This window comes from Ischnura elegans, chromosome 12, assembly GCF_921293095.1.
Source record: "Ischnura elegans chromosome 12, ioIscEleg1.1, whole genome shotgun sequence".
In the NCBI taxonomy this organism is placed as follows: Eukaryota; Metazoa; Arthropoda; class Insecta; order Odonata; family Coenagrionidae; genus Ischnura; species Ischnura elegans.
Genome location: NC_060257.1, coordinates 93531582 through 93559080, shown reverse-complemented (window position 1 = coordinate 93559080; position 27499 = coordinate 93531582). Strand labels below are relative to the sequence as shown.

Sequence of the window (27499 nt, the reverse complement as noted above, 5' to 3'; positions counted from 1 at the left end):
TGAAGGATTTAGGCTGAAAAGGGTCAGTGGGTGAGAAGAGGGGGGAGCGCGAAACACGTTTCTATTGTTCTCGTGTAACTCGATATTTTTTTCGAAGCTAAGGTCTTCGTAATACAATCCCTGCGCAAGCTGGGGCCTTTTTTTATTTTGAAGAAGAGGAAAGCGTCAGAAGGGGGGAGGCGAATGCTGAATGGAGGGGGATAACTGATCTTGGGAAATGCGCTAATGTTACTTTCCCACGGCACTGAGCTTCTCCCAATGGTCTCTTGGGGAAGATTCTAACTATGTGCTATTCGTTATTAGCCAAAAATTACACATTGTATTTATTTCGTCTCATTTTCGTCTAACGATGGATGCGGGAAAATTATGCGTCGGAACCACGATCTTCAAACGATCAATGCGAGAAACGATACTTCGGGGAACGATAGATGCGGGAAAAAATTACATTGTCTATAAGGAACTTTATTTGGGATCAGAAACGGCGAACGATCAATGCGGGAACGATAGATCGAGGTTCCACGGTATAACTTTTCTTTTGAAAGCGGCAGTGTAATGACTTCTCAGCTACCGCAATACTCTGAAACCAAAACTGAATCGATCTCTCTAATCAGAGGCAAATCATGTTCCCTTCATACTGTTGTTCTGGGAAAAATGGAACGACTTTGTAGCAGTATATATCGCGACGGCATTGAGGCTTTAACGTTACGATCCTAGGCGGATCTAGGGAGGGGCACGGGGGCATATACCCCCCAGACACTTAAAAAATATGCAAGATTTTGAATACGGTCACATTATCATTGCGCTCGTTTTGTATCATGAGGTATCCTTGTGCCCCCCCCCCCCAGAACAAAATCCTGGATACGGCTTTGCTTGTGCTCCCCACTCCCCAGAAAGAAATCCTGGATCCGCCTCTGGTTAAAATTTAGGTAAATTGTAATCAATCACACAAAAATTTTGTAAGTTGATCAAGCTCTAACTTGAATGGAGCCGAACCCAGGGGGAAAGCAGGCGATCTCGCGGACATGGCAGAAGTGCACCCGGCGATTGATTTGCACGCACGCTTTACCTGCTGCCTAAAATGGCAATAGTTTTTCACTTAAACACAAAATTAAATAAGCTAAATTACTGTTCAGGTATTTTTGACGTTGATTTTTCGTTGTATAGCTATATATATTACGTTGCAACCTCAGGTATCCATATTTTTTTCCGACGAAAATTATGCAACCCGATTGAAGTCGAGAATTTTGCATTCGATTGTAAGACGAACCCTCTTTTCTGCAGGAGTTAGGAGGAAAAAAAATTGTCTTAGATAGGTGCAAATAGGTACATTATAATTCACTTGGTTTGAAATACATATATAAAGACATAATAAATACCTGCTGAAACATGTTATTTTCACTTTCACTTTACTTTATCACTCGTCAAATATTTCCACACAAACTTTCCGGCTGCGACGTAAAACTGGCAAGGCCCTGGTCGACGCATGCGAAGATAGTGTAATGCTGTGTTGCCATAAGCGGAAATCTTCTCTCGTTTTCAGGCCGCAACGCGCGAGAATTAGTAACCACGCGCCGAAAGCTCGCTGTCGCCCGGTTCACACTCAGGGAGCGTAGTGTCCACAGCGCATAGCAGGTTGTCCAGGTTAGCGGTCTTCCAATCACAGGTTTGAGGGTGTTGAATAAACGTTCAAATTTTTCGAAACAAATGCCATCTAGATTTAGTTTCGAAAGTGGTCGCTGCAGCCAGTGGGAAGCCTAATTGGGTGGAAGGGGACTAAGCAGTGACCGAGGGAGGGGAAACCAAGCCAGTCGAGGAAAGTAAACAAGCTGATGAGAAGTGGTGCAGTGGCGCCGACTCCATGGGGCCTGAGGGGGCCCGAGCCCCCTCAAAGATTCGTTTGGGGGGGCGGAGCCCCCTCAATAATTCAAGAGAATAATTAAGTTATATTATGCTTTGTGAAATCACAAAAATATATTGGTAATTTTTATTTCCCATGTTTGACGATAGTTACTTTTTAAATAAATTTAACAATGAGTGTTGTAACAAATAATTACAAGGTTAAGCAGGTTAACTGAATGAAGTGGTGTGAATCATGGTAGTGTTTCGGTGCTGCGACACACTTTGAATTTAACCTCTTCCCGGGGCAAGACCATCCGATATGGGCCCCCCATATATTTTTTATAAGTCGGCGCCCCTGAAGTGGTGTCATATTTCAGGAGGGGGGATAGAAAAGGCCTGCGCTGGGAAAAGATGTTTTCTTTTTCTTCAGGCAAAATTCGTTACCACGCTTTTCTGACCCATGCGACGATGCTCGCCACAATGAATAGAAGGGCGCTCGCCACAAACGAAGTTGAAAATTTCTGGGAAGGTATTATTATCAAGATTGAGAGATTTTTAAGGTTTTAGGACGAAATTCACGGCTTTTTCCAGGTTTTTTCACGGTTGACGAAATTCACGGCTAATTCACGGTTTTAAGGTTTTCACGGTTGAGTGGGAACCCTGGTACAGTACTCTTCCGCAGACGTAAAAAAATGTCTATGCCACCGGATCTACGCCTCATGAGGAGAAACATCTCCTGGTCAAACAATGCAACATACCTTGGAATCCAGCTGGACGTAAAACTTCGATACAAGCGCCATATCCAAAGCACGCTGAGGAAACTGAAAACAACATTCGGCCTCCTATGTCCACTCCTACGATCCTCAGATATCAAGGTTACTGATCGTCTAAAGATTCTAAGGGCAGTCATTGTCCCTAAAATCCTTTACGCATCCCCAGTTTGGTCCGGCTCCATCTCGAGCAGTTGGAAATCGGCATTCGAAAAATACTACGCCTAATCAACAAGACTCCAAGATGGGTCCCCAAGGAGATCGTCTACGAGATCGCCAATGAACCAACAGTGCGAAGAAGGCTGACAGAATCGGCGAGAAAATTCTTCGAAAAGGCAGAAGAAAGCGGGAACCCAACCATAAAATCCTTCGCTACCGACGTCCCCATGTGGTGGGACACCTACAAAAGACCAATCGCCTCAACGGGTTTGGCCGAGCACCAGCCTCATTAAGATCCATAGATCACCAGCGTGGGAAGTCATGCAAGAGACGCAACAACAGCTGTGAGCCCGAAAGGGGCGGAAAGCTGACCTGGATCCTAAGAGACCAGGAAATCATCAACTGCAGTCATGCACTTGTGCCTGATGATAACGATGAGTCGCTGAAACGCGTCGTACTTGAATAAATACTGTGGACATTCAAAAAGTTTTTTTCACTTTCATTTATAAATGAAGTATTTTTATTTTATTTAAGTGTGTGCTGATAAATAATTATAACAAGGGCGTACCCAGGATCAAAACTAGGGGGGAAGCCACGGTTCTCCAAGTTGTAGGTAAGATTTAAGCATGGAAAAAGTGAATGAAATCAACATTTAAGGAAACTGCAACAGCTCTTTATTAGTTTTTAAAATTATTAGCTTGAAAAATATTATTTTCGTTAAAGATATTTGCGAATTTTCCTTCTGGGAAAGGGGCAACTGACCTCTTCTGCCCCTCGCTGGGTACGCCCATGAATTTTAGCCTTAAGTGGGTGGCGACATTACATGGTTCCATCATTACCCCCAACGTAAGATGAACAGACAGTTTTCACACTGGAACCCTTCAGTTCAAAAATTTTCCAGCCGTGGGAAGAACTGCTATCACGTCCAAAAACTGCTTATAGTGACAGTCTGGTAAGGGATGACAAAGGGAGAATCCATGATGGGTAAGTCGACGTCGGCGATGACGAACTTCCAGAATACACTTCGCCCAAGTCCTAAAGTCATAGTTAAAGTCAGTAATCCATCGGTCTTCATCGAACTATTATTGGCGGTACAAAGATTTAACGTTGTTGCGTCATGGCGATCCAACGGCTTTTTGGAACGATTTATTAAAGAGTCCATTGAAATTTGAATGGCCGAGGCTCTAGCGATTTGATCGTTGGATTATTCTTCCTCATAGGATAATCCTCTAAAATCGCTGGCACAGTAATGGTTTTTCCAGGTTTCGCTATCTAGTTGGGCCCTTTTCGCTTCTGTAGCGTTAAGGTGTTTTTCCCCGTCCCACCCCTTCCAACCCCAGAGGCGTCGTCGGGCTCCTATCGCGGCGGCGCCTCTTTCCTTTCTGTCCTACCCCTCCCCGGGTGATCGGGCGTATCAGCAAGATTGCCGAGTCCCGGCCGCGGTGTGTTGTATCCTCGAAGACCTCCTCCCCAGAAGACCTCATTCTCTGGCCGAGGACACACTCAATGCAGATGACGGCTATGCGTTGAGCAATACTTAGGAAACCCGTGCTAAAAATCATTAAAATGCTAGGCTAAATCATCACGCCAGCCAATCAGCAGTCACATGACCACCAGAGTGACTTTATATAAGCAAGGGAAAATTGTCACTCGACACTCATAGCCCTGAGGACGATGGCCGAGTCGCGCATCGGAATATGGTTGGCAGTAATGCAGATCGAAGAGAAGGCATTGGACACGGCCCCACTCCGCCAAAAACATTTTTTCCGGTATGTAGATGACACCCTCATTGTGTGGCCACATGGCCTGGAAACGTTGCCTCGATTCCTAGAGCACATGAATGGCATACTATACAATATAATCCACGCCTCCCATTCTTGAACATCGAACGAAAAGAAAATGGGATAATAAGACACAACGTACCCAGGATGCCATCACGCAAGGAACTGCACCTAAATGCAGCCATCATCACCCGGCACAAAAGACAATCGTCCTCAAAGGCGTTTAGTTATTTTCCGCATTGAAAAATAAGTAACCAAATGAAATACTAAGCATTTACACAATATTTATCTTTAGTTACCGTTTTTGCATTATTTACAATACGATTAAACATTTGACCTTACTCAAATTAAGTGCAATTTGCTATAACAGGTTTTGTGCTGCCAAAACTTGATAACAAAGTTGATTGACTGCGTTCTAATTTGACTTGCGACCTAATCAGACACGTACATCGGCGATGCTGGGATACTAAAAAAATCAGCCTACGGAAGTGAGTAGTGTTGCCACCCTCAAGGATTTCCGCGATTCTGAAATTTTAACTTTTCCATAAAAATTTATCGAAATACTGACAATGAGAGCAGATAGACCGAAAGCGAAATGTGGTCATTGGTCAGGAAAAATCTCTTCGGTTTTGCCAAAATATTTCTTTACGAAAACATGTGATTTAGGTAATTTTCCACATTTTAAGCTTAATAATTCATGTTTGATACCGAGAAAATTTTTTCAGGAACTCAATTAATGCTCGAATAATGAAGGTAACCTTCACGCCAACTCCTGCTCATTCTGTATCTTGCCTGCAGCCATTAAAAGTAACTTAGAACAAGGACAGTATATGGTTGATGGCTTGTTTTCAGGAAATCATAAATATTGAGCTTGACTTCCATAAAACTTCATTTTTTTGCCACAGCAAGAATTTATCGAACAAATTTTCGATACTGGACAGATTCCACGGCGACAAGATTTCCCGAACACAATTTAACATTTTTAGTGCTAGCAAGCGTTTTGACCTGTTAAAATAAATAAATTTTACTTAAGGGTAAAATTCGTAATCAGATACCTCAAAAACGAAAAAATATTCTATTTTGGTAACGATAGGTTATCGGAGCTTTGGTGTCATTTATCGCATGCGTGGTGTAAAATGAGGCGGCGTATTGCGGGAAGCCTACCCCACAAAACTGCTTTCGGGGACACGATAAAAGGTCATTTTCTCGATGGTTAAAAGAAATATAGCTTACGTCTATGGCCTTAAACATTAATCAAAGCCCAGAATTATACCTCAATGTAAAAATGAGTGCTAGCTTAAACCAAATTCAAATTAATTACATTTTATATTAATTATTATAAAAATAATATATATCATAAAAATTAATATATATATTAATTGCATTAAATATTTTTCGTTAAAAATTACGAAATTGCAAAGCAAAATGGCGAACAGAAGATTTCAAACTATTAGGAAAAAAGTTTTCTACATCTGTAATACCTATCCAGGTACGCAACTTTTGCCGGGTATTAGAATTCGCTCCTAAAAAATGTGGCAAAACGTGACACTAGTTTATACTCTCTTCAAATAAAAAAATATTGGGACGAAAATCACGCAAAAATAAAGAAGCATCGAGAAAAATACGGCAGCGATATAAAAACGTAGACCCTCCCGTATCCATTCACAACGCCATGAACATACATACACAACGCTATATATCTGCTGGTAGCATTCCACTCCACCGTGGACCAAACCTCAAATCTTTGATTATAATATTAGTATCTTATATTATACTATATATATAGTTTCTTGAATTATATTCCGGCGGGGATGCGCACCGCCACCTACGTACATTTATTCATAAAATCGGGATTCATTACGAAAAATTATTATATCAGTATCAAGTCACGATCCAAGTAAAAGTACGGGAACCAAGAGGGGCATATAGTAGCACTTAGTAGATGGTGAAGTAAATGCAAGGGATTGGTTTCTTCGACTGAAAAGGAGAATTTGTTCACCGACGCTAATACAGCCATAACCAAACATACCTCATTCACGGGAAATACGCATCTATGGAAGAATTTTGAGACTCAAAGCGCTCACCGCAAAGACTGTCAATAATATATTATTTTCATAACAGCAACCGTATTGTTACAGAGACCAGTTGAAATGTAAACAAGATGCCAATGAATGAACCGAGGAAATTTGTAGGAACCTTTTAACAAGATGTAAGTAAATTCAATTTCTTAGTCTTTTCGCTTTCGCTTATTTTTTCTCTTGGATACTTTTAAGTACGCATAATTTCCCAAATAGTGATAAAATACATCTCTGTCATCTTTATTGAACAAGTGTACTCGCATACAATTTTACTTCTTTTGCACTAGTTGGCACTTTTCTTTATCGGACTAAAAGGCGACAGAGCAAGAAATCAAAAGACCGGTCGTCGATGATTATTACCGCCATTTCTCCTCGTATTATGCCGTAAAGTTGGGTCATGATAGTTTTGTCCGGCAAGAAGTATTTAGCCAGACGAGAAGTGACTATTGCGTTAACGCACAAATGATAAATTCTATGGACAACAAGACATTTCAATTAACTGTTACATACAATTAGTTAAACAAAATCGTAGAACAACATAAATTAATTTAAGAATACCGGCACTAGCCACAGTGATAACTTTACGGAGTCGCTCGCAATGCACAAATTTTGCGAAAATCCACAGAGAGAAAATCCTTCGCCTTGGACGGGATTCGAACCCGGACCCCCCAATTTCCGGTTGAGTACTTTAGCTACCGAGATGCCATTCTCCCAATTAGTCCACAGATTTCCACATAGGAGTTTTATTTATTTATTTATCAACGGCAGCAGCCAATTTACAGGTAAAATAAAATATAAGATGATATTATGTTAGTAAAATATTAAAGGGGAGTGTGACTACGAAGAAGGTTAGACAATGTAAAGTGAAAAAGAAAAAGTCGACAAATGAAGGAACTCTTAAATTAATTCTAAAGTTACTGCTCTAGTAAAAAGTACAAAGTCAATTTAATTTGTAGGATCTGATGCCAGGAGAAGGGAGGCACGCCTGCGGATTTGATGGAAGCTGTCAAAGAAGAGGTCACAGAGTATACTGTGACCTCTTCTTTGAGTGAGTATACTCTGTGAAGAGGTCGTACACTCGGTCGCAACTTGATTACCAAGGCGGGTAAATCTCGCAAGAGGACTGCTGAAGTCAAAGTTGGTTGAGTGGTATCTGCTGCTCAAAGTTTCGCGGGATCTTGTATTTGTTGGGATTCTGAAGTACATTTCAGGTAGGAGTTCCGGACAGTTCACTTAGCCATAAACAACTTTCACCAGCAGGACTACATCGTCTACATCACACCGCAGGGCAAGAGATGGAAGATTGAGATCCTTTGATAGGTCTTCCACAGGAACATCCACGTAGCTGAAACCCATTTGCACACCAACCAGAAGAATAAAATGTCTCTGCAGGGCCTCCAGTCTTATCTTGTTACCAAGTGTGTGTGGGGACCACACAGGACTTGCGTACTCCACCTGTTGTCTTATAAGGGAGCAGTAAAGAAAACGTAGAGCAGAAGGGTTGTTAATGCCTCTAGAAAACCTTGATACAAAGTTGAGCCTTTTGCTTGACTTGTTGCAGATGTAGTCAATATGTTCATGAAATCCCATGTCACTGGAAAACATGACACCAAGATCTTTCATGCTCTGGGAACATGAGATTTCACTGCCAGAAATAGAGTACCAATGTATGGTTGGAGATTTGATTCTATGAAAAGTGATGCAAGAACATTTACTGGGGTTAACAGATATGTTGTTTCTGGCACACCAATTTTCTATTACAGATAAGCTGTCTTGTATATTTTGAAGGAGTTCATTTATAGGAGGAACATTTACTATAATACAGTTCATAACCACTTGGAGAAAGGGTTGCTCTAAATTTGCTGAATATTTGGAATGTGTAGGATGATAAATTTAAATAGAATTTATTTTTAGCAATAAATAGAAAAACACCTACCATGAAGAGGAACTTTACACTTAAGACATATGTTTTCATAAGTCTTATTCTGACACTCTGCACTCCATCCTCTACCCTGACCACAATTAAACACCCTCCATGACCTGCTCTTGCTCTGTGTTGAATTTAAGAGGAGAAATTCTAAGCATCTGGTGTTTTAGTTGCCACACCTTATTTCTGCAAGAGAGCTTGTACTACTGCTTGGTGGAATCCAAGAGTGTCTAGTGTTAGCTCTTTCTCCCAACATAAAATCCAAGCATTACTGATACAAACGTCAAATAGCAGCATTTTTATTGGAATATAAAATTTTTCCCCAATTCTCATCCAGTAGAATTAGAAAGGTTGTTATCCATTAGACAAAACAAGAAACATCCATCCCAACACCTCCCACGTTCTTCTTACAGTCTGAAATAAACAAGAAATTTTTACTAAGCTTTTCATCCAAACAAGAGTAACGCTGAGCTTGCTGAAGAGCTTAGCACTCTTAAGAAATTTTCAAAAAAGAAAGAAAAGGATATCCAGGAAAAAATTTTCTGTAATACACCAGCAAGCTGGTACACCTTTGATTCACCAGACCCATATCCACAGGCCTCACAGAAGGCTCCTTGCACTGGCAACCCAGATATAAATTTGTGTGAAGACATGAATAGCCTTGACGCTGGCCAAGCGTTGTATCTGAAGTGGATAGTTTTACTGCAGATGAACAGCTTGGATCCATGTCGGTCAATATAAGGAGTTATCAATTTATTGACGGAAACGAGGATCCAATCCGAATCTGGATCTGAGAAAAAACCTGGATCCATCCATCCCTAGTAAGGAGTCAAGAGGAACTAGCTCTAAACCACTAGCGTCACATGCCTCATAGTGCTGAGCAGAGGTTTTCAGAGTGAGTGTTTGCTGCGCTTTCAATCCAAGCTATCAATTACTCATGATTGTTGAGGGATTTTTGAAGCATTCTTTTTTCTTCTCATGTCTCCAGTGAACCATATAATCCAATAGGAATCTATCATTTCAAATATGCAGGAATTTCATCACACCACATATTCCAACCCTGCTTACCAAACACACTCATAAAATTTGAAGTCACCGGACTTTCAAAATAGGACAATAAAAGACAAGGTAGAGGTCATATTTATTCAGTCAAGCACACTGTGATAGAAATACTGCAGGTAAAGCACCTGACGGGTAATGACATGACCTTTCATTCAGGTATAAGGACATCACATTGATAGCAATGGTACCTATTCAATGTTTCTAATCCAACAATATCGGTAAGTAATAGTGCTAGCCACTCTGCTGCCCTCTGGTGAGATGAGGTGGTAAAGAAAGTGGCAGGCACAGTGGAAAATAATCATTTTTCATAATACACAACTTGTTTCCACTGGTAAGATTGATCAAAACTACTGTAGGTGCATGGGATGCCCTTGGGGCAAAGCAACCAAGAGTACTGCTATATGTTTAAGGATTGAAGTACTGTTTACAATATTTACCCTTTCATTCAGACAGAAATAATGCCAGCAGAAAATAAAAATGGAAAAGGATCTTCACAGAAAAGGAGCCGGTCTAGAGCACTAACGCCTGAAAGGTCCACGCGGAGGAGAAGTCGGGATCATCCACCAGCAAAGAGAAGAGGCCTCCGGTCAAGCGACATTCAAGACGAAAGGTCTAGGAGAAGTGAGTTCATTCATGACAGATCTAAAGGTGCATCAACATCTAGACCAGGAAGACAGACAAGGAACAGCAGGGGTATAAAGAGGAAAGTGTGCTCACTCGAGCCAAGGGATGATGAGGACATTGAGCAACCACAAGCGAAAAGACAGCGCACCATAAAAGAGGGCAACAGCTCACAGTCACTGAGCAAATCCAAGGAGCAAGAGTCAAGGAGGAATAGCGTGAGCAGTAAGGATGGAGAGGAAGAGGGGAAGACAAATGCGGCCCAGGAAGAGAGGGAGAGAGAGGAGAATGAGGCCCAGCAGAAGAGGAAAGAGGAGGGAGGGAAGGCAAGGAAGCAGAGTGTGGAAGATAGCAAAGGCCAGGGCAAGAGTGATGCCGAGGAAGACGATGCTGACAAGGAGGAGGAGGGGGAGAAGGGCAGAGAGGGCAAAGACAAGGATGAGGACGAGGAGGATGACAATGGCGACACAATTGCCAAGGAGCGAGGGGGCGAGTGCACTTCCACGACGTCAGTGGAAGCGTCCAAGGCGGATGGCGCTGCTGAGGGCTCTTCAGGTGCAGATGGGGGAGGAGCTAAGAGCACCAAGAGAGAGAGGAGTTCGTGCATGGGGTGCTGCAACTACAGGGAGGAAGAGGACAAGCAGATTCATGAGCAGTTGAGGATGCCGCCCAAAGGTGCACCGAACGTCATGCCCAGCGGCATGCTGCCCGGCGTGGGCCTCTCTAGTTTGGATGAGCTCATGCCCCTGCCCCAACATCAACAGGACAATGATGACTTGATCATGGACAGCCTCGTGGAGTTCTTGGCAAGCTCGGGTAGCTGTGTCTCGCCACCACTGCCCCCTCGAGTGAACTCTGATGGACAGTTGGACTTAGAGTGGCTGTTGGACATGTATGACATTGACATGTCCCAAGAGTACCATACCAACATTGCGGGAGCTGAAGATGCATTGTAAACTAATTAGGATGCAATCATCATAACCTTTTCATTTTTGCTTGCATATTAAATTTCATGAATCTTGTATCAAAAGGAATGAGACAATACTTACATTTTTATTTCCTAAAATATACCAACGTAAATAAGCCTTTACATTTTTCATAAAAAGGAGTATAAAGAAACTTCTAAATTGAATAGTATAAATTGCTGATTTAACATTTAAAGTACAAATGTCATGAGAATATTTATTTATTTACTGAAACCCTAAAGAAATAATAACACCCTCAGTACATCCCCTTTTAATAGTTATCTCTTACAAGAAACAAAATAAGTGATTAAGTAATCTTCCATTCACAAAGTAAGAATTCGATGGTAACAATTCGTAACTATCACCAAGAAATCCTCTCATCAACCATATTTCCAAATGGCATGTTTCAATGCTCAGGTCTTCACTGCAATAACTATATTGCTTTGTTGGCAGCAATTTTTCCAGGAATATAGACATCAGTGATGTATGTTGAGGAGATCGAATGAAAAGCTTCAATCTCAGCTTTGCATTGATATTTCAGCATTTTTTCAACCTTTATGAAGCAAATTAAATATCAATATGAAATTCTCAACTTACATCCTTTTACTTCGGAAAAGTACCATAAAATATAGAAATTATGACATATTTTACTAGCAACACTTTAAAACCTACAAATGACGTAGATTCCTTCACGGAAAAGTGTAAAATTTTCAATAATAATTATCTAAATAATTTTTCAAAAAATTAAGCAAAAATTATTAATAGATACATTAGAAGTAAAAGTAAGCTGAATCACTTAACTGCCAAACAAGTTGTTTTTCTAACAGATTTGCCATCATATTGACATAAATATTTACTTCAGAGAAAAATTTTAATCAAGTTACACATCTTCAAACCTATATGTACTTCATTTGACGTAATAATTAATATTTCATTAGTCTCTTAGCATAATGCCAATCAATGAAAAGGAGAAAATATGAGTTTGAGGCAATATGTTCCAAATAGGTGATGAAATGTGTGCAAAAAATTTTAGTCAAGGTCATAGGTCACAAAACAAGTTTTTTGCATTTTTTGGCCAAACGGTTAGTTTTATGGTAAAAATTGCTCAAATAAAAATTGTAGATCAGAAAAGTTATCTACAAAATTGTCATTTTACTTTTTTCTCTAAGATTTACCATTTCTGAGAAAAAGCCATTCGAAAGTTAGCTGGAGCAGTATTCTCCGTAATATGCATGACTATATTATTGCGCTCTCCGAACATTATTGGACGCATAACACGCATATTGGTTACTAGCTCTCACCTGTCCCTCCGCCAACAATCGGGACAAAGTGTTTAGTTTTGATTATTCCCTCTTAGTGAAAACATGTGTTCATTGCTAGAATTGTAGCTTAAAATTTGTGCTATATTTAGTTCTTAGCAAATTTCGGGCATGACTTCATCTGTAAAATAACCTTTGCCTGCAAGTAAAATAGCTACTGTTGATCAAGGCTCAAAGACGTTGATTGATGCATGTGCTGAAAGGGGTAATGAATTCATTAACTACCAAAAAAGCCGAAAATCAGTGGCAAAACATGTGCAATGTCAGAAAAACTAAAAAAATGTCACTTTGAGCAGTACTATTGCTTAAGTGGAAAGACATCATGAATAGGATCAATCCAGTACATCGAAAGTAAGTCCTCCTCAAACAATAGCACACATAAATGACTCAGATTTTTGTTTTAAAAAGCATTCCTTCTTTTGTGGCGATGAACGGAGTGAAGAATAGAAAGGAAACGAGCTGAGAAATATCGGCTTAGAATTTGTAAAGTTACTACACTTTCATTCAAAGAATCTGTTCTGTTAATAGCTCATAATAATTTGTTCTAATAATAATTTTAAAAATACTATCGCTCGCATAAGGCTTAAACATAATCTAGTAGCTGCTGAGGCTAGTTATCGTCATGATTGCAGTTTCTTTTTTAAAACAGCCCACTGGAAGTAAAACTGGTCGTCCCCGAGATGAAGCATTGATTCTGGCCATGGAATAAATATTTGCCTACATTGAGAGTAGAGACAACTGTAGTCTACACAAGAAGAATTACAAATGTTTGCGAAAATTCATATCTTCATAATTGAAGTGTTACACTGCGATTGATATTAAATATGGTACATAATAAGGTTATTATCACTGAGAAACTTGGAAAATTAACATTTATATGCTTAATTGATAATTATCATAATCAATTAATTCAAGAAAAGAAGAGTGACTTAAGGTCCTCGAATCTGTGGCAGCAATCATTTGAGATGATATTCAATAGGTAGCCATCAATAATTCTCATTATCCTCCACCAGGTTGAATGTTTGTAGATATAAAAAATCTTAGTCCGTAGTCATTGACACATGTTTTAGAGCAAATTAATCTAAAAGATAAACGGTTAAATTTAGGAAATACGAAATCAGTATGTACAAACATTTGTCCTAGTATTATGACTGCTGTTATGCCTCGGTCTTCCAAGTCCCAGCTAGAATTGGGTGTTGCAGTTTTTTTCATCGACAGTTTGCCTCAAAATGACTCATACAAATTTTTTAATACTCCAATCACTCACAGAATTTGCTTTCTTCTTTCAGTCTATGGAGCTTCAGCAAAAATCACCTGCACTTATTCTTTGCTAAACAATTACGTAATTAAAAATGTGTGCAATTTGCTTATCTTCCTTCAACATAGGCTTCTGCACAGCAAAATTTTTATCGATTGTATTAACAGGTTCAAGTGTGACTTGGCAAAACACTGGATACAGAAGAATGGGGTTGGAAGTTAATTCACAATGTAGCCAATCCATACTCTACGCCTGTCTCCTTAATGCCTTTATTAATTTTTTTGCAACTGCAAGAAAGGGTGTTGCTCAAAATTTAGTAGTAAAAAGTGGGCTTATTTTGTTCAACGGCAAGCATCCGTTGTCAAGCCCAGTCGTGTTCAAACGTTGAACTTTCAACAGAAGAAGATACCGACATCAACGACGAAACAGATGATGTATTGTTGTTACAACAATTTACATCGACTCACGGGAATGTAGAGGAAGAAGAAATAAATAAGAAGAAGCTCAATAAGACCTGATTTACGATTAAAACAGACCGTGGAGTAGACCTACTGGGGAAACTACACCTAAAAAAATGTGCCTTGTACACTACCACATAGGTGGCGAGGAAATGCGAGCATATTATGGAGAATACTAAACCCTCTCTCCCCATTGTTGGCGGAGGGACAGGTGAGAGCTAGTAACCAATATGCATGTTATGTGTCCAATAATGTTTGGAGAGCACAAAAATATAGTCATGCATATTATGGAGAATACTGCTCCAGCTAACTTTCGAGTGGCTTTTTCTCAGAAACGGCAAATATTAGAGAAAAAAGTAAAACGACAATTTAGTAGATAATTTTCTGATCTACAATTATGTTCAGAGCAATTTTTATCATAAAACTAACCATTTGGCCAAAAAATTCAAAAAACCAGTTTTTGTGACCTTTGACCTTGAATAAAATTTTTTCCACACACAGGATCGAAGGGGACCTTTCAGTATTTCATCAGAGGTATCCCTAAGGTTCATGCAAATTTTCAGCTTGTTGGGAATTTACGCAAGGGTCAATGTCTATTTGACCGGGCTAATGTTGCTCTGCATAAAAATACTTTGCGGTGCACCAAGACCATAAGAAGAACAAAAGATTAATGGAATGAGCCTTGGCAATGGGGAACTTGCATGGGTCGTCGATTGGTCTAAAAGCTATTTTGAATAAGTTAAATGGATATATTAGCTCGCATAAATACCTTAAGTTTCTCCATTCAATATCAAAAGAAATAAAAAAATTGCATTTAAAATCGAGAAAAATTTCTCTGTGCCGACCACTGCGCGAAGACACCCGAGCGTTGCCTAGGCCACGTGTGACGTCATAGGTGCCTAAACAACCGTAGGGAGTTGGGAAATACGCTGAGTGCATGCTGCAAAATTTGTTTTGAGGGAGTATTTAGCCACTCATCGTCGCTTTATTTTGTTCTGTTATTCTTGGGCAAGTTTTCCTAATGCTATTGTGCCACGATTATTACTTGGGATATTAATAACGCGGCATCGGGATGATGAAGTACAAGCATTTCACTTTGTATGTTTTAGTTATCAGAAAAATGGATGATAACATTGCCGCTTTTTCGAATAGTACACCTGAAATTCATCTACATCTACATAATACCCTGCAAGCCACCTAAAAGGCATTGGCATGGGGTGTTAGGACTCCAGCCCTTTTTTAGGACACTAAAAATTGATGCCACGACCCTCATGGAATTTGTTAAAACAAATCATTACTATACGTCGGCGGCAAATCGAGATGTAAAAGAAACTTGTAATACTGGAGGATAACGATCGTAAGCTGTGCTGTTGAATTCGGCAATGCAGTATTAGCGGAGAAGGTAGTCCTATCCGTCCTACGGTACAAATTCACAGCAAAACAGTCTGCACACAATCCACATGTGAGATCGCGAATCACACACAAGCTACAACCTATTTGAATAATATAGGAAAATCCATTAACAATATATGTACTAGTGTTACGCGAAAATGTTGGCCGCCGTGTACCCGTGGAATGGTCCGTAAGGTGATGGAGGGAGAGAGGGGAGTGACAAGTGGACTTGAGGGGAAGGACTGTGATGGAGGGGAAGGACTGTGATGGAGGGGAGTGACAAGTGGACTTGAGGGGAGTGACTGTGGACACGAGGGGACGGATGGGGGTGGGAAGAGGGGAAGGGCAGTGGGGAGGGACAGGAACCGGACGATCCTGACAGCAGTAACAACAATGACTACTCGTGATGATGGGAAAGATAGGGACAAGAAAATAAGGGAAATACAATGGGCGCTCAATAGCCTTGAGAGCGAGACCACTAAAAGTACACCGCACGAGCTATTGTTCGGTTTCCAACCTCGGACGGCCCTTAAAAATAAGCTCACCTTAGAAATACAGAATCAGAGAGATCCTGAAGTCAAGGGGCAGGTACAGGAAAAAAGACTTCAAGCACTTGGAGAGATAGAAAGGAGTCAAGCTGCGCAAAAACATAGGTATGATAGCAGGCATAAACCACCTCGGACGTAAAGGTTGGGGATATGGTATTGGTTTTTAGGGAAACAGCAAGCTGTGGGCAGACTCGAAAGTTACCCGCCAAATACAAGGGTCCGTATCAGGTGAAGGCAGTATTGGGAAATGACCGGTATTTTTTGGGTGACATTGCGGGGGCAGAGAGGACGCAGCGGGCATTCCACTCCGCGTTTGCAGCCGACCGGATGAAGCACTGGTGCGAAGAAAACGAGGAGCCGAGCAGTTCCGAAGAGGACGAAGACGCCAGAGTCGAGGGCGACTCGGCGGTCAGGATGGCCGAGCTGTTACGCGAAAATGTTGGCCGAGGAATGGTCCGTAAGGTGATGGAGGGAGAGAGGGGAATGACAAGTGGACTTGAGGGGAAGGACTGTGATGGAGGGGAAGGAGGGGAGTGACTGTGGACACGAGGGGATGGATGGGGGCGGGAAGAGGGGAAGGGCAGTGAGAGAGAGAGAGAGTGTGCTGGTGTACGAATGTAAAAAGGAAGTCTGAATATTAAATGGGTGAAAAAGTGTTTCTGGGAGTCATTTCATAACACTAGCATATACCATAAAAATATAGTGGGAAATAGGCAAATACTCTTATCAAAAACTGGAAGTCACTGTCACATTCTTATATTCATCACTTACAACTTACAATAACAGAGCTCGTTATGATGAAAACAACTATTTATTCACTGATTTAAAGCCTTAAATTAGCCCACACAAGTGACACAGGTGACTTTCCTCACTACTATTCGTTGAAATAATGGAATAACAAGCTTCACACACAGTTTTGATCTTGATAGCTTGATCGTGAAATGTCAATTCTACCGTAAACAAAGGAGGTAACCATGCCACTGACAATTTTTACACTTCTGTTAGACATTTATCGCTAGCATAATAGCACTTTTTACAATTCAATCACGATGGAACACTGATAACTCTTGGCCAATATTTTTCAACCTTGTCAAACTTTGTGCAGCCACTGGCACTGTTATTATCAGTAGCTATACGGGAGATGTCACGTTGAAAATAGCACTATTTTGGCACAAAAATGTTCCTAGATGTCTCCAATCAGCAAGCAAAAGTTGCATTGACTGGAATTCACCTCATAATACAAGCACAGGCAGTCCTAAATGACGCATTCTCCAGTACCTACGAATAAACGGATGAAAGTTATTGTATATAAAAGCTAAGCGGACATTAGTAAACATCAAAATTTTTCCGATTATGAAAAGTGTTGAAATTGGTTTAAAACCTATTACTTAGTGCCCGGTTTTTCAAAAATTTTCCCCCCTCCCCGAACGAAATTCCTGGCTTTGCCACTGTCGTTAGGCATCGTTCGACGCATCGCAAAATTTTTCAAGTCCGCCATCGCTCGAGTAAGGAACCAAAAAATTTGTCTCTTCATCAAATATTATATCGCTTCCATAGCTCATGAATCGTGTTTATTGATGTCTAATAGGCATCTATTAGATATATATCTATTCATAGATGAAAATAGACAATACATAAATAGCTATTTTCCGTGTGGGCTATTATTGATCAGTTTCTAATACTATTGATTAAAAATAAACATTAACATAAACAATGCCTATCACACTTAGATTAATCGTAATTATTGTTTATAACCATAGTGTTAAGCTTTAACCTTCCGTCGGGAGCAATGGATCTGACAGGGCTCAGCACTTTTCTTGCCAATGGGTGTCATAGACCCTTTATACTCATAGTATCTGTTAGCTTTTGCACACTATATGCAGCCTTTTGGTTTCCGCATTTATGCCAGCAGATCAATGGCGGATTATTTAGCATAATAAAGCAAAATAACGGTAAAATAAAGCAAAATAAAAGCATTATTGGATATATAATATAGCAAAATAAAAAAACCGTAATCATAGAGTTCACATGTTAAATAAATTATATGTAATAACATTTAATAGCCTAAAGAGCAGGTTAAATCGCACCTAGCTGTATTGGTCCGGGACATGATGACGGTGTGTATAAAGGAAATATACCATTTATATATCCCTTATATGAAATAGCAAATAAGAAATAATTTATGTTTTAGACTAGGACTCCGGGGATGAAGATGGTGGAACAATTAATAATCTACCCGGTTCATTGCTGCGCGCTCCTGCTCATCTCATTCATGGTTCTTCTGAGGAGAACTTTGACCATGCTGACCTTTTGCTGATACCGGATGGTGATACTACTGAAAATGACGGCGCATCGGCTTCTGCTTTGCCTCAACCTCTTCTTGCTCATAGAAAAAAGGTAACCAAAGTTGTGCGCAAATGGAAGAAAGCCGATCTGACCGTCCAGCCAGTAGGAGGTAGAGTTTCAGAGGAACAAATCACGAAAATGAAAACCCCTACTGAATAATTAGAATTCTTTCTGGATATTGAAGTGATTGATATGATTGTCAAATATTCCAATTTATACGCTGCAAGTAAGAGCGTAAACCTTCAACTGACTGTCGGTGAGTGTCGGTGTTTTTTGGGAATAATTTTTCTCAGTGGTTACGTTTCTGTTCCGAGACGGCGTATGTTTTGGGAGCAATGACCAGATTCACATAATTCTCTAGTTAGTGGTGCAATGAGACATGACCGATTTGAGACAATATTTTCAAATTTCCATGTTGCTGACAATTCTAACTTGAACCACATGGACAAGTTCTCCAAGCTGCGACCCCTCATAGAGCAACTGAATGACAGATGTATGAAATTTGTGCCAAATGAAATATACTTCAGCTTTGATGAGGCAATGGTTCCCTATTTCGGTCGTCATGGGTGCAAACAGTTCATTCGGGGTAAGCCTATTCGGTTTGGGTATAAATTCTGGTGTGGTGCAACGCGTCTATGCTACATTTGCTGGTTTCAGCCTTATCAAGGGAAAAACCCGAACAACCAATACCAATAATATGGCGTAGGTGCTTCAGTTGTTTCGCAAGTTACTGAGGCACTCACAACGCAGCATCCTGGTAAATACCATTTTGTGTTCGACAACTTTTTCACAAGCATTGCACTCCTTGATAAACTTCATTCAATGGGCCATCAAGCAACAGGCACAGCGAGAAAAGATCACGTAGACAAACCACCTTTACTATCTGATGCTATCCTAAAGAAAAAAGATAGGGGCACATTTGATTACCGAATTGATGGGAAAGGTAATATTGTTTGTAGATGGAATGATAACAGTGTTGTGACTGTTGCATCTTCTGGTGACAGTGTCAATCCTTTGCAACAGGTCAGTCGTTATTCTCAATAGCAGAAAAAAAAGATGCAAGTTACTAAATTTAATCAAGGTCTATAATCAGTATAGGGGAGGAGTGGACCGAGCTGATGAAAATATTGATAAGTATCGAGCATCAATCCGTGGAAAGAAATGGTACTCAAGCCTTCCGTTATTCTGCTTTGAGGTGGTTTTACAAAATGCTAGGCATTTGCATAAAATAAACGATGTAAAACCAATGGATCTTCTTGAATTCCGTCACCGTGTGGCCTGTCATTATGTAGAGACATATGGTAACACTGCTGAGCCTAGTAGGAAAGGGAAACCATCTATGAAGCGTAACCTTGAATCACGTCATGATGGCATGAATCATACGATTGTAAAGCAAGGAAAGCAATCTCGCTGTGTCCACTGTCACAAAAATACCACTTTTCAATGTAAAAAATGCAATGTATCCTTGCATGTTAAGTGTTCACCTGTATATCACTCTTAATAGTGAGTTAATAAATGTCTGAATCAAATGATTTGCTTGTTATCATTGAGTACGTCATGGTAGTGGATTTGCCTAGTGTTCCATTTTTGGAACACCTCGTAATTATGAATTGGCAAGAGATAAATTGTTTTTTCTTTCGGATATTGTATTCATACGTATTTTTTTCTAATATGTGTAAAAATCAGGGCAAAATTCGCATTTTTCAAACCTTTGGCATAACTGGGTTAAGCATGTACGAAAGCAGAATCAAAATTACTTCGTGCAAAGCGGTAAATTGCTACAACGCATGAGAGGATGCACTGCTGCTAGAGGGGAAAATAGGCCCTCTAATTGCAGGTACGGATTCTCGCAATTTCAAACAAATGTTTTCAATACTAACCTGCGCAATGATATATTCTGTGATATGATCTGGCCTTTCTGCATATTCAAAAAGACGATATATGTACCAATTATCACCGCTTCTGCCATATGCGCACAGTAATTAGGAAATTAAAGCTTAACAGTATGGTTAAAAAACAATAATTACGATTAATCTAAGCGTGATAGGCATTGTTTATGTTAATGTTTATTCTTAATCAATAATATTGGAAACTGATCAATAATAGTTGCTCTCAACAATCAAATCAAATATCCTCCTGGAATGCGTAGATGCAAATGGTGCAAAGCAGTTATGTATTTGCGTTTTTGACCGTGTTCAACCAATTTTAAAAATATGAAAAAAATTAGAAATATACTTTAGAGTAGGAGCAACAACATATTTTTTTTTTTTGACGGGTCCATTGTTTCCAAAAATTTTTAATTTAATTTTGAAAACTTCAAACTTATGTAAAAGTTTAGTTTTCGGTTAGAAAATTTTGAAAAAAATTCAGGATGGTAGAATGTAATTGTATTTACATTGTAAAATCAAGAAAGCGATTTAACAAAAATAAAAACCGGAGATACGTTAAAAAACTAAAAATTGTGTTTCAATTTTTTTTTGAGGTTATCATCCATTTTTGAGGCCTGAAACTTTGGGGAAATGCATAATTTTTAATTCATTTTAAGTGTATATTATTTATTTTTCAAAATATCTGGGGGCACTTTTCACCATATTAACCTGCTAGACCCTTTGGTACAGTTTATATGCTTTACGTTGGCCAATGTTTTAAGTTGAGATTTACTTAAAAAAGGCTTAAAAAACTAGAAAAATGTTTTAGTACATGCACTAATTTAACTAGTCTTGCAGATGTAAGTACTGCCAATTGTGAAATAAATTTCAAATTTATTATAATAGGGTTAGTATTCCCTGCTGTTTCTTTCTCTGCAGCGAGAAATTCAATGATGGCATGATGCTTGTAGTTCACAGTCACTTTCAAAAGTCGGCCCACATACCCAGTGCAGCCGTTTCAGTTATTCTCCAAAGTCGACCTTCGTGCACTGCTTAAGCCTCCCTTGTCCACTAGGGGTCCATTTGCCTAGATCGATTTGTGCAAACAGTGGAACTTCACAACTTTAACTCTCCCCAAGACTCCAAGCACAATTTCAGAGGTAGGAAGGCCCAGTGAACCCTACCTCCCACACAGCCAAACAATTCCACCATCAAAGAAAGCAGAGGAGAATTTTCAGATTTTTCCGGCGAGTAACCCATTGCACAAGGAAGGGATAGGTACATATCAGTCCTTTGGTAACCTTATACAGCATATCACAGTACAAATAAAATTTTTGGATTATTTCGAGCATAATACTCCAACATTTTTTTCTCTACATCCTCTTGTGAAAAATATGTAAATACTATATCCGCCATTTGTCAATATTCATCCTTCCATGCTCGCATTCATTTGTGTCAGTTGCGAAGGATTTTCAGTCATTTATCAACATTTACAAGTGAAATAGCAGTTACTCCCCATTTAAGTTTATTCGGAATGCAAATAGTGTCTATATTTTGAATACCGCAACTTATTTGCATCCTGTAAATAGTAAATAAGAAGAAGTATTATAACTTTTTTATCTGGCAAAAACTATGGGGTTAGGAAATTGTTTCATGAGAGAAGATAATTTTTGTATTATTATTTTTTAATTGAGCTGTCGGATTGCCTTAAATTGCTATAAGATAAATATAATTTTTCACTGCATGAGGTAGCGAGATATTTATGGGCATTGATTAAATGACCGGCTTTTTGAACCACAATGTGTCATATATTCTTTTATTTTTTTTTCTTTATATTCCCAGGAAATACTCTTACATTAGCAATGTTTAGGGCTTTTTAGAAAAATAGTGCGAGTAAAATCAGAAATCATCATTATAATTGTGAGTCAACCATTAGTGGTCATGGAAAAACATGATTTGCCCGCAGTTCTAAAACAAAAAAGAGAGTACAGGCATCCCCCGAGTTACGTATGTCTCGACTTACGTAAATCCGTACTTACGTAAGCGATAGCCGTATTTCAAATGTTTACGTTAATTTTCGAATGCGAGCGCGAAGAAGTAGATATTCGCTCGTACAACCTATGGTAGAAAAAATATCGAATAGTTATAGTTTTTTACGTGCTAAAAATAACAAAGTGACCCATTTTTGTCATTCCTCGAAGGAAATTTCATTAATTTCTGTAGAAAAATCGCTTATAAATCCCAAGTCAGCAATCAACGTGAAAATTTGCAGTTCTAGCGATGGATGTGGTGGCGTATGTGGTTGCGCTCATTCCTGTACGATACAACTTGTTATACAGCAATCTCTGAAGCTCCAACGCAAAGGTTCGACTTACGTAAATTTCGACTTACGCATAGTCTGCCGGAACGCATCTCTTACGTAACTCGGGGGATGCCTGTATACATATATGATTAATATTAAAGGTATCCTGACTATGTTGGATAAAAGGGAAGATTTTACGAATCACCCCACCTACGCCCCTCCCAACTCAAACTTACCTCTTCAATTCATCGTACCACCCATTCTCATTATTCCCTTTCATTCTATCCATATATGTACATCCTTACTTTCATCCTTCCCCTCCCCCCCCTTAACTCAAATCTCTCCACTGTGGAATGCACTTCTTCATTTCTTTTCCTCTCCTCCTTCCATCTCACCTTTTCCGTTCTTTTCATACTCACATCTCGAATGCCTTCATTCTTTTCTTGTCCCTCTTTCGTCCTCTTAAGTTTCCGATGGTTTTCTAACTATCAACAATATATTTATAATAACCATTAAGACATTAAAACTTTTGATGAACATGAGATGTGGGTTAATTACTTACTGATACCTGTGCTGATTACGAATATATTATGCAATATTTAAATACTTGTTTAGGGATATGCTAGCAATGACTAAAATAAATATGATACCAACATTAACACAATAATTTAGTGCGCATTAGTATTTTTAATTTCTCATGTGATGAGAAATGTATAAAACAGTAGTACATATTATATCCTATGAAAATGATTAGAAATAATGAATGCGCACATCAGTGTGTCTAAAGTACTTAAAAATAGAGCAATCTAGTTGATAGCGCTTGGTAATAATGTGTTAAGTCATAATCCAGAGGGATATTTTGAAGGCAACTATTGGAATACTCTTTTAGACTTAAATGCCGATTTTTCGTTTTTTCCTTACCTGTGTGTTGTGAAGTGGATACATCTCGGTATTTTCTAGAACAAGACAGACTACTCAGACCACCTAATAGAAAAAACTAGAATAATATCAGGGTGAGAATCGCGTGACCGAGAACTTATGCTTCTCCTTGTGTTCTGGCACAGGGAGTCGGGGAAGTCGCGAAGAATTTTAGGTATAGAGAAGATGCCTCGGTAAGATTTTGCGGACGGTGAGAGTAAGTCAAACTGGTCCTTTCAAATCACAGAAGGCACAGGCAATACATGAAGTTCGAGCTCGGCGGAAAACGTAGTTGGTCGCACTGGCCCTCGGGACTGACTTTTGAAAGTGACAGTACATATGTCAATTACAGGCGCCATTTTGAAAAGGTCCTGCCGCTACACTATCTGTCAGAAGAGCCAGAAATTATGAGAGTGCACATGTAACATTTTGCATTCATAACATAATTGTTGGTTGAGAAATAAATTTTTGAGCATTACTTTCCAGGGTGACCCTTGCAAATACAAAAGAAAAGGTCCATCATCTCAGACGTAATCACAAAATACTGACAAATCTGGAAAAACCATTTCATTAGGTTATAAGAAGAACACATTCCATACATTTTATGCTACTTCATATTCATCAAATATAAAATAAACTCTAAAATACGTTGACAATGTGTTCAGGCATGTGAGGCTTAGATATGAATATTTCTTGAGAAGAGCTCGTTACCTCACAAGTGATCTAATGCTACTGACATGTTTACAAAAATCAAAGCATGAGTCAATAAAAATATGACATAAAATCTCATAGAAACCATTATTATTTAAAATTATGCACAGTAGAACCTCACTTATGAAACTTTCAGCAGAGAACCAAAAAAAGTTTCATAAGTTAGAAAGTTTCATATGCAAGGTTTTCCGGTATTTAGCATGAAATCCTTCTCAATAGGGGCCAGATTTTTTCCACAGTGTAATTACTCATTTGGAGGCAAAAAATTGAAGCTTAATAATAACATTTACTCACAAGCAACACCACAGATGATGTGTTACTTTAAGAGAAACAGAACTTTGCATTCCTGAACAACATTACCCACGCTTGAATATCTTGTTCGAATTGCTACCATTCCTGGCACTAAGCTGCAAGGCTATCATACTAGAGATATTTTGGCATGGTGATACTTAATGTTCACAGAGAAGAAAATTTTCAAAAAAAGTTGGCTCATTAACAGCAGTTTTCAGGAAATTCATTGTACTTACCACCTAAAGACAAACCCAATATTGGAGATAGAAGAAATGAGAAACCTCACAAAAGTCATCCAAATTAACCCCATAATTACGGAGCAAAATTTCACTAATGCATCACGAAGGCTTCACGCCCTGTGGGTCCGGGTTCAAGTCCTGGCAGAGGCAAAAACTTTTCAGAGATGGATGTATCCCTGCTTAAGAGTAGTGCAGAGGGCACTTTCAGCGCAGCACACTGTCCAGCAGAACCAGTTAAGCCCTGGTTAAGCCTATCATTACAACTTGGCTAATTACAACACACCGTTTCTATCCTCCCAACCCTCACCTCATGGCACAAATGACCCCAGCTGTCAGTTACTTCCCTCTAAATACCATACCATAGATAACAAGAAGCACACGGCACCCGGCAGTGGCGTAAGTATAGGAGGGGATAATGGGATAGATCCCCCCTTTAGACTTAGAGAAATGAAAAAAATATTTAAACAATACACTAGTTCCGATATACAGTAACTGCATCTGCTTAAAGTTAAATTTTAAGAGCCAAAAATGATGTGAAATAAATTTACAGGCATGTCATTTTTTTTTAATTTTCAAGAATCCCTACTGCCTCAGGTCCAACTATGTTTCATTTAAACCCACTGAGTAACAAGTTGGGTAATTATTGATCTGCACGCCGCGTAAGCAACTTTCCCCTGGCACAATTCGTCCTGCAGATATGGGATTAGCCCGTGGAATGAGACGACACATGCTGTTTTTGCCATCGTGTTGAATGACCATCAACTTACATCCATACTGCAAATACTGTTATCTTTTTTGAATGACCTTGGAAGCCAAAATTTTGGTACGAGGGGATTTTTAACAGCTCATTTGGGTGTTATATCGTTGGGGCGATGGAAAACATAACCTTGGAAAAATTCTAGAAAATCTTTGATAATCATTCGAATCAACCATAATGAAAAAAAACATTTAATCAGGCAAAAATACCTAGTGGGGGAAATTTATTTATGACCTTAAATGCGGAAAAACGTAGGATGCGGAAACACTTAATAAGGATAATTTTTACATTGCTCGCATATGGAATGAATCGGGACCCAAAAAGTAAACTCTACCATGCTTTATTAACACCTTGAGTGTGGCATGACGTGATATCACGTCATGGTGCGCTATCCCCTGGTGCTGATGACGTGATACCACGTCATGCGTACTCCGAGGGTTCCGGCCCTCCGTAAGAGCTTGGTTCAGTTCTATTATGACATTTTGCCCCTCTAAGTTGCTCAGCAGGGATCTAGCAGCGCATTTGTGAACGCTGTTTCAAGCAACCTTTCCTGGGAGGATCGGGAGAAATTTTTTCTTTTATCTTAAGGTAAGCCAATTTCCATTCATTTTCCCCCCTGTATTTTATGCTATTATTTTTATTTCTTTCTATTAATGCACGAGTATGACAAATTTTATTTGAGTTTTATTTTACAAATCATAAGTATTTACTATCTGGAACTTAATTATGTGTATTTATTAATTTTTTATTCTGTTTTAATAATGCTTAGCAAGAATATAGATATTTTTTTCCATCCTTCCTTTTTTTCTTCTTGAGAGCCTAGTATTTTTCGAACCTTTATTGTCTGATGCTAATAAGTTTTATTCAATTAATACATGAAGTGCTGTGATTAGTGAAACTTTAACGTAAATTTGAAAATGCCATTACATTTTATTTATGCAACATAACATATCTCTAACTTTTGCACCCTTCCTTTGTTGGTGCAACTCCTAAGCGAGGAAGAGATCGACAAGCGGCAATATTACGAGAGGGAAGGAAGTTATTTACGGAAAAAGTGTAAGTTATTCATAATATTTATTGTTGATACATGTATATTATGCACCTATAAACATTCTTATTAAAATTGCAAATAACTGTTTGCACATTATCCCATGGATTGGCGAAGAAGAGCTAAGGAGTTGCTTTATAAAAATGCTTTTATTTTCTTGACAACTGTGAAATCAATGGCTTATGGGTGCTCTCAATTCTTTGTCTCGCCATTGTGAGTATTTAGTTTCTAAACATAGTTTTACATTAGCAAAGCTGTTTGTAGCATTTCAGCTTTGGCCTATTTCACCGAGTGTTTATTTTGTTTTGTTTGTTTTTTTTTTTTTTTTTTTTGCCCCGTTGGTTTGGATTACAAACATAAGGCAGGTCAAATTATAAATTAAGATACATACTTCAAAGGTAAATTGGGTAAATAATCATGTATAAATTTACAGAAAAAAAAGAAATAACACGGGTTTTGTACAAAATCCATTAAGGAGATAGTTTACTTACAATAAATATTCTTCTAAAGAGTAGTAGGGGTGTTGCAATAGGTGTTTTTTTACTCTAATTTTGAAAATGTTTAAGTTGTTAATATTTTTAAATCCGATGGCAATTTGTTATAAATGGACATGATTGTATGGTATGGACTATGATCTGAAAGATACAGGTTATTTCTTTTGTAGTGTATATCAGTGTTTTGACGGGTGTAATGATTATGCTCTTGATTATTAAGGGTAAATAATTTAGGATGTGATTTAGTAAACGTGACAGATTCTAAAATTAATATACAGGAAAAAGTCAATATTTTAAATTTCTTAAAGTATGGTATGCAGGAGGTTTTGTTAGAGACTCTGGCTATGG

General features: G+C 38.9%; 2 protein-coding genes across 6 annotated transcripts in view; one reads left to right on the top strand and one right to left on the bottom strand.

Moving 5' to 3' along the window:
• Positions 1–6264: 6264 nt before the first annotated feature.
• Positions 6265–11281, top strand: LOC124168923 (DEAD-box ATP-dependent RNA helicase 42-like). Of its 2 annotated transcripts, none has more exons than XM_046547319.1 (2): positions 6265–6758; positions 10070–11281. In XM_046547319.1, exon 2 carries the CDS (start codon positions 10075–10077, stop codon positions 11191–11193), a length of 1119 nt encoding a protein of 372 aa, XP_046403275.1. In that variant the 5' UTR covers positions 6265–6758; positions 10070–10074; the 3' UTR covers positions 11194–11281. The 2 variants fall into 2 exon arrangements, with proteins under 2 accessions (XP_046403275.1, XP_046403274.1); XM_046547318.1 differs by having other exon boundaries at positions 10066–11281.
• Positions 8838–27499, bottom strand: part of LOC124168921 (meiotic recombination protein SPO11) — a 131504-nt gene continuing 112842 nt past the window's right edge. For 2 of the 4 annotated variants that reach the window (XM_046547317.1, XM_046547314.1), the window contains one exon: positions 8838–8968. In XM_046547317.1, the coding sequence (XP_046403273.1) occupies positions 8909–8968 (60 nt within the window). In that variant the 3' untranslated portion in view covers positions 8838–8908. Of the gene's footprint in view, positions 8969–11407; positions 11756–27499 lie in introns of those variants that run through there. The other 2 variants (XM_046547316.1, XM_046547313.1) reach the window with 1 other exon arrangement.